Here is a 7994-nt window from a genome sequence, read left to right on the forward strand (position 1 = left end):
AAAAAACTCTGCGACGCTTCCGTTTCTGTAAAGCTAGTTGGCGGCCTCTAGCGGCCCGCCTTTGGAACTGCCGCTCAGTGGAGGCGGTGGTTGATAAGAGCACGCGCGCTGTCTCTCGTGCCGCAGTTGTGGATGGGTGAAGGAAGCGGTGAGGCTTTGGAGTATGGCGGAGCACTAAAAAATTAAACCGAGTTTCGCGAAAGCATCACAGAAAAGCCGCGTAGAGTTTTCTTCCTGAAGGAAATTTATCCGTTACAAGGTGAGATGTTATTTATTTCCCTCTAGAGCGAGGTGATAAAAAAACAACTGGTAAACTGGTTGCATTTTGCCGGTGCACAGGGCCTAATTACATGAAATAATGTGTGCGCTTGCTTTGATTATGTCCTTTTTTGTAAACATCGCTTCATGTGCAAGAGGCCTCATTTTTTAACCTTACAACACTGGCATTTCGAAATTCTGTTCTATTTATTATTAAGAATAATATTTTACAAATTGGGAACAAATAATTAAATTCGGTGTGTATGGATACACTGTTGTACGGTAACGTGAGCCTGTTGTTGTGCAGTGTGTTTGTTCTGATGCCAACTTGCATGCAGTGATTTGTCACTCACTCCCAATATAGAAAGTCACTACCTGCGTTTGTACAGCACCGATAATCCCGGATTTCCTCTAATCTTGCAGCTCCTCTGTCACCTACACGCTCAGCCTCCGCTGCCAGAAATAAACCCACCATCCAAACATGAGTCAGTTACAGACAAGCAACGCTTTGACATCTGCTGCCCTCATATATAGTGAAAGAGAGATTAATAAATACTACAAATCAAGATGCATTAGTGTGGTTGGTGTTGGTATCAGACATGCGCAAACTCATGATGGTGTAAATAAATGTTTAAAAATTATAGAAGGGAGTTGATTGGAAGTTATAGTTGAATAACACTGTATAACTGATTCCAACCCCCTTTCCATAAAACCGTTTCTAACAGTTCAGGGATGCGGGTGGAAGAAATTCATATGCATACTCAATAGGCAGAAAGCAGGCATACCTATGAATGTCAGAATTTGCTCTCTAAAAGGTCAACTCAGTCCTGAGTTTGTGCTCCTCAGTGTTTGTTGCCTCCTTTTTTCTTTTCTTTTTCTTTTTTTTTAGCTCTCCTGCTGCCTCTACATCACAGCAAGAACAGCAAATCCCCTCTGCTTGTCAGACTGACTGCTGATTCAACAGCAAACTGGTCCAAGGACCCCCCCCACCCCACCCCTCCTCCTCCTCCTCCTCCTCCACCCCCACCATGGCTCCACAGTGTTTTTATTAAAAGCGCTCTGCTGTGCTCACGTCTCCATGGGAATAAATTTCCACTTTCAGGATGCATCGATCCACACGCATGCAGGAAATCCTGTTACTGTGCAATATTTTTTTTAATGTTGCTACATCTCTGTTTGCCACCCACTGTGTGGTCTCATGGATATATATATATCTATGCGGAGTGAGTGGGCTGAGCGAGTGGGCTCAACACCTAATGATAGCTCGGTGGGGATCTTAATGAGCTCTCTGTGGACTCTGAGTGCAGAGCTGTGATAAAAGTTCTGCAGTGAGTGCTCCTCTCTCCGCCACCTCACCTTTTTGCCACCTTCTCGCGCGTTAGCCATTTCTGCACCCTCATCGATTTGTGTGGGCGACGGAGTGCAGTCAGCTCCAGCTCTTGACAGAATGAGTGCCAGCGTGCTAAAGCTTTTTTATTATCATACCACAGGGCATCGGCCCCGCACTCCAGCTGCCAGCATGATGAAAGAGTGCCTGCAGTTCCTCATCGAGCCAGCCAAAAAGCTCAAGATCCGACTCAAGGTATACAAATCCTCCCACAGTAATTGCTGCGGGGGCTAAATGTTCTGGAAGTCATGATGTTCTTTTCCCTTTTAATTTTCTGTTTCTTTGCTCCAGGAGTCTCGCAAAAAAGTGAAGCTTGAGAAGAAGGAGCCTCTGGTGGAAAGTCAGTTGTTTATTATGGAGCTGGCCCGGGAACTCAACAGAATCTGCCAGGTAAGCTCTTCTCCTCTCTCCCTTTTTGCTCTTTATTACTTAGAGTCTTCTGCATTTATTCGCATTGCCTTTGTACCTCAGAGATCAAATATCCTGTGTCACATCTGGACCGGAGAGGACATCTGGACAGCCAGCATGTGCCGGGAGTTCATCGTGGAATGGGCTGCTGTGCTGGAGAAAAGAGTGCAGGTACGAGATAGCAGCCATTTACAGAAATAAATTGTGTTTTTTATGGATGTTCTTAAAAGTCTCTATTCTTTATTCAGCCAAGGACAATCACATCAGACTACCAGTATGAGAAGTCTGAGAAGAAGGACTGGAAGGGACACCTTCTTTGCATGCTGGAGGGAGGCGGCGAGTACGACATGGGCCCCCATAAACGGGTCATCATGGATTGGACCCGGAATATTAAAGGCAGACCTCAGGTGACTTTCTTACGGGACATGGATGGTTATTAAAGTCTGACCCAGTTCCGTCGTTGCATCTGATAAAGATGATTAGGCTTAATCGTGCCCTTGACAATGATCTCATGATAATCGGACTGTGCTTGAGCTCTGGCCATAAATTCGAAGCAACTGTTTCTAAACCTCTTTTTTCAGCCCACTGTGTGGCCAGGTGAGCCTGTGCTCATGATGCTGGATGACCTGGAGTTCCAGTGGAAGAGGGGCCGTCTGCCCAACCTGTTCCCGGCCATGGAGCTCGTCATGCTGGCCGTGCTGAACGCCGACAGCCCCATAAAGGTCTTGATATCTGTCGCTAAGTGATCGTCATTAAATGTTTTTGTACTTTGTGGTGTAATTTATGGGATAAGAAGCATGCTAACTTAGGTGATTCGAAACATGAACGACACTTGCATGACATTCTCACATTAGATATCTTGGCTAAGTGTGTCAAGCATGCTGCATATAGGCTGCACAACAATCATGCTAATCTGTTTATCTCTTTGTTCAGCTCACCTTGTCCTGAATGTGTCCACTGTCTACCTTGACATACTCTGCATGTGTGCGTGTCTTTGTAGGTGGATGTGACAAAGCAGTGGCTGGTGAAGAAGCAGAAAAGTCAGAAAATTGGTGAGTGGATCTCATCCAGTTTAACAATATAAAACAAAACATCCTGATCTTGCAAAGTGGTCATGAGTCAGAAACCAACATTTGTACAATACCTGTTGCTGCTTCGCCAAAAAACTTGTTCTGCACATGTGAAAAAAGGGATTCTCCCCATCCTTGCCAATGAAAATAAAGTAGGGAATAAAATGACAATACATTTGGTTTAATTAATTAAATTATGAAGAATGGGGTCTTTATCTTGTTTTATATGTTATTCTGGTGGTATTGTAAAAGTATACCACAACTGAGTCAAGCAGAGAGTGAACAAGTAGATAAATATGCATGACAACTGTTAGATAAATCTGTTTTTGTTTTGTTTGTCTGAAAGAATAAAATATTGGGATAATTTTAGCCTCATGCACTAGCTCAGGTTCAACCCTCTCGTTACTTCCTCCTGTCCTTGGGCCAGTAAACAGGTCCTGGTTGCCTTTTGCCCACTCAGTGACACTTCAGAGTACCTAGTCTTCTTAGTGTGTCTGAGTGCGCCACCTGGAATCTCCATTGTACTACTAAGAGACATCAATGCTCACATGGGCATGGACAGTGAGACTTGGAGGAGCATGACTGGGAGGAACCGCCTGTTCTCTGTTATGTTCTCTGGACAAATCACAGTTTGTCCGTAACAAACACCGTGTTCACAAGTGCATGTGACACTCAAACAAACCTGGTCGCAGGTCAGTGATTGATGCTTGGTTCTCCTGTGGGACTCCAGAGGCAGCTGTCATGTAGTGACACGCCAAGCAGAGTGTGGCTCTGGCAGCAGTTCGAGCAAACTCTCAGGTGTGGGAGGAGTCCGGCGAGGCCATGGAACAAGATTTTTGGTTGGCCTTGAAGCAATTCCGCTCTGCTCACACCGCTGCAGTTGAGGAATACTTTTAGGGTCTCCTCAGTCACACTGACATGCCTTCTATAGAAGAAGCAGAGTCTGGGTAGGACTCAGCGTTATAGCCTCAAAGCTATATCACAAAGTTTCCAGAACATTTGTGATACCGACATTTCTGACAATACAGAAAAAATTCTGAATGTTTCTTTGATGCTTGCAGCTTTGCAGCATTTATAAATATTAATAACTGAAGAACAGTTTCCAATGAGCTACTGTCACTAATGACACACTACCTAATTAGAAGTGTGAGTCTGCTGAAACACGCTGCAGCAGCAGCATTGTATCCAGTTTCCTCAGTTTATCCAGTTTTTGCCTGAAGTGGTGAAAGAAGTCATCGGAGGCTGACACGATACAGATATTATCAGTGTCTATATTATGTATCACAGCCCAAGACCTCAGTAATTATTTTCCTAATAAATTTATGGGCTTAGTCACTTACTTCGCATTTTAAAACAAGAAGTTCATTAAATAAATAAAGAATATTCTAGCTTTGCAGTAATTCTACCATTAGTCTAATGGTCAGTTTAAAGCTTAGACCAGTGTGAAGGTGTTCAGACCTGTTTATCACTAGTACACATTTATTATCATGGTGAGACATAAATCCTTGAGAGGTTCCAACAGGAAAGGGCCACCTGCCGTGTGACCCCATGTGAATAAAGGAGCAGCTGAAAGTGGCTTTTGTTAAATTACATATTAGCTTATAGGATTAGCATTTTTCCATGATGAGGCAGTGTTACTTTTCATAGGCTCAGTTGCCTGGGTTACAACCAGCTAAAACTGATGACCTTTTTATCTTTCTCTATGTAATTAAAATAATGCGAAAATAACATTTGATGATCATAGTTTGACTAACCCTGACTTCAGAGCTAAGGCCAAAATAAAACGTAGCCGACTAGGCTGAAGTGAGGCGCAGCTATAAAGCCTCACAGACGACTGAGTGGGTGACATACAAAATGTTGGTGTCAGCACAAAAACCACTTGGCAAAATCAGGATGTGAAACGAGTCACTCGGTGATGTGGCTGTTGTGTGTGGTAACAGAATACACTCCACTGAATATTTAATTAGAATTAATCTATAAAAATGTGATTGGAAGCATGTTAGGAAACAAGCTGGTAGGAGGGTTTGAGTTGTGAGTGGAACACTTGTCTGTCTTTAATCAGTCTTTGTTTGTTCTTTCAGACGCTGTGCGCTACATTCCCCACGGCGGTAAGTCCAGAAGCTCACTGTAATGAATAAATGAATGACCCCTTTAATGTTTCTGTATAGCTGTATACAGACATGTGGGGCTGGATTATACGATCTGAAATCTATAGTATGTAACGATAAACTTTAAACTTGATTATTAGCAAATGCAGTCTTTTTTTAATGGTTCGCCACTGGATTATGCACTTGATCAATTTTACTATATGTCAGTACAGTCTGACTGTTGGCTGGTGACTGTGGAGGCCTTTGAGGACAGTGAAGCCATGCTCAAGACACAGTTTGAGATGATTTGAGCGTTTTGACATGGAGGCAGTCGTCTGAAGATGGGTATAGGGTAGTCATAGAGGAAGCCACCCGTCCTCAGGTTGACAGGCTGCTTAGTTGGCACAAAGTGGCCCAAAGCATGACAAGAAAACATTACACCACCAGTAACAACCTGAACTGTTGATACAAGGCAGGATTGATCCATCCTTTATGTTGCTTAACTCAAATTTGGAGACTTATCAGACCAGGCAACATTTTCCCTTTCTTCTATTTTACAATTTTGAGCAGTCTGTGTGAACTGTAGCCTCAGCTCTTTCTGAAATCCTCAGACACATAAGATTAACTGAAAAAATGTTTATGCCAAATGTCATACATCCAAAACTCTAGCTTATGTTCAGCAGGATTTTTTTCCTACAACCACCTTGGAGCACCTGTATCATAGAATATATATTAGTTTAAAAACTGCACCATTTTAATGTAAATATGGCACAGAATAACAGAAACAAATAATGAGAATAATAATGGTAAACTTAACAAAGTGCTGTGACAAGAAAGAGTTTTCCTTTTACCTCCATGTTGATATTGGGCTCATTTTGTAGCTGTTATTCTTCTTTTTGTCAAAAGAAATTGCACATATAGTCATATTTGAACACTCATGCATACATTGGACTTTTCATGCTCTGTATAATAGTTGGGGCCGATCACACTGAACAACTTTAAGCCGTGGACTAGTTTTCAAAATGTTTCCAGTGGGCACACAGAAGGCTGTGGATCACAGCGGCTGTGAGGGGAGTGGGCGTAAAATTCATTTGGTTGCATTTGTTTTTTTTACAAAGCATTAATGTGTTTTTCAGCTCTTGAAATTACATGTAGTTATATTTATACTTATAAAGTAATACTTCACAAGTACTTCAGCCCCCTTTGTACTTCAGGGCTTTGAGTAGAGTGGGGTGGGTGTAAGTTGCTTGTGTGTTTTTTCTGGACAAAGAAAATGTGTGTTATCGTGTGAAGGTAAAGTTTGCATGCCTTCTTTAAACTACTGTACAAAACAATGAGCTAACGGAGTTTCTCTTCTTTTTCTTTGCAGTGTGGAACTGGATTTGTGATGCAGCAGGTATGAAAATCTCTTTTCTGTTTTTCACCTTACTGTGACATCATTTTGCAGTTTGTAATCCCGCCCTTTTATTCCACAGAGGACGTCACCCTGGACTCCGAATCGGCCCACTCAGGCCTGCTCATCTCAGATGATGAAAAACGAATGCGGTGCGGCCTGGAGCGCCGCGACATCCCACGATGCCCCCGACGCTTCGATGGCTGGTGGTGTGCTGTGGGCCAGGAGGGCTACGCCTCTGGACGCCACTACTGGGAGGTGGAGGTGGGCGAGCGGGACTGGCGGCTGGGAGTGGCCAAAGCCTCGGCCGTGAGGCAGGGCTTCCGCTCGCTGAACACAGATACGGGATACCTGACCCTCCGTCTGGAGAGAGGCACAGATTTGAAAGCCCTGACGGTGCCCGCTACGCCTTTACCTCAAAGCCTGGTGCCCAGGAAAGTCGGCATTTATCTGGACTATGAGCAGGGCCAGCTGTCCTTCTACGACGTGGAGAAGCGCTCCCACCTGTACACCTATACCGAGAAGTTCACAGAGGAACTGTACCCTGTTTTTGGGACTGTGGAGGTGGTCAAAGACCTGGTGATCAGGCCTGCTGATGCGAAACAGCGGTGCCTGTGCCCGGGGCCCTGCCTCTGGAACTGAAACGGATCAGTCCTAATCCTGGGCAGCTCACAGAGCTCACGCTTTTATTCTACTGATTTAGAATCGCGTGTGCTGTTTCTGGACTAAAAGTCTTTCTGTGAGGTGCCTCGTCAAATCCCAAACAGGAACTGCTCTTCTTTCCACATGTCCATCTGCTAAACACTTTCCTGTTACTCTGCCTTCATAGAAACATACAGTATCTGATTCTTTATATTTTAAAAATGAGCATTTAAAGAATGAACAACGTTTTTCCCCATGGGTTTAAACTCCTCTCAAACTTTATTGGATAAAGTTGGGGATCAGTTTAAACCTGTAATGTTACATCCATTCTTTTTTTTTTTTTTTACTTTTTTTTTTAATTGTTGATGACAAATAAACATTAAAAAGTTACAGCATGAGCGCACTGTGAATGATGATACTTTTAGCTTCAGTGCAGTGAAACAGTGCCGCTGACGAGGCAGATATTTGCAGAGCGGGCTGACGCATGCCTCTAGTTGAATTATAGATTATTTGATTCTTTGTCTCAAGCTTCCTGCAAACATTTTTCAGGCATGAGCTTGTTTTTGCAGCTGTGTTTTTGTTTATTTGTGCTATATAAGACATGGCAATGCTTTCCTCTCTCTAGCTCAATAAATCTTACTATTAATTCCAGAAATCTCTGAAAGTCTGTTCTGTCTCTTCTTTGCTCGTGCGAACAGCAGTGGATCTGATCTGCTTCAGACTTGGTGGGTGTGCTGCTGTGAATGCAA

The 7994-nt window shown here is 43.4% G+C and overlaps 1 protein-coding gene across 1 annotated transcript; it reads left to right on the forward strand.

The window, feature by feature from the left end:
• The first annotated feature begins 118 nt into the window (after positions 1-118).
• zgc:194990 (uncharacterized protein LOC568410 homolog) lies at positions 119-7901 on the forward strand. The gene is made up of 10 exons (XM_005923813.3): positions 119-259; positions 1749-1840; positions 1937-2035; positions 2117-2224; positions 2302-2460; positions 2635-2775; positions 3054-3105; positions 5205-5231; positions 6580-6606; positions 6686-7901. The coding sequence occupies exons 2-10, from the start codon at positions 1778-1780 to the stop codon at positions 7243-7245; spliced, it is 1236 nt and encodes a 411-aa protein (XP_005923875.1). The 5' UTR covers positions 119-259; positions 1749-1777; the 3' UTR covers positions 7246-7901.
• Positions 7902-7994: the final 93 nt, after the last annotated feature.

The sequence above is a fragment of the Haplochromis burtoni genome, unplaced genomic scaffold (genome assembly GCF_018398535.1).
Source record: "Haplochromis burtoni strain Fernald_Lab_line unplaced genomic scaffold, NCSU_Asbu1 Contig_71, whole genome shotgun sequence".
Lineage (NCBI taxonomy): Eukaryota > Metazoa > Chordata > Actinopteri > Cichliformes > Cichlidae > Haplochromis > Haplochromis burtoni.

Bases quoted from the DNA above. Each gene is read 5' to 3' on its own strand.
- zgc:194990 (XM_005923813.3), top strand. From the start codon at position 1,778: ATGATGAAAGAGTGCCTGCAGTTCCTCATCGAGCCAGCCAAAAAGCTC. The intron at 2,036-2,116 runs GTAAGCTCTTCT...TTTGTACCTCAG, and splicing joins AACTCAACAGAATCTGCCAG to AGATCAAATATCCTGTGTCA. The intron at 3,106-5,204 runs GTGAGTGGATCT...TTGTTCTTTCAG, and splicing joins GCAGAAAAGTCAGAAAATTG to ACGCTGTGCGCTACATTCCC.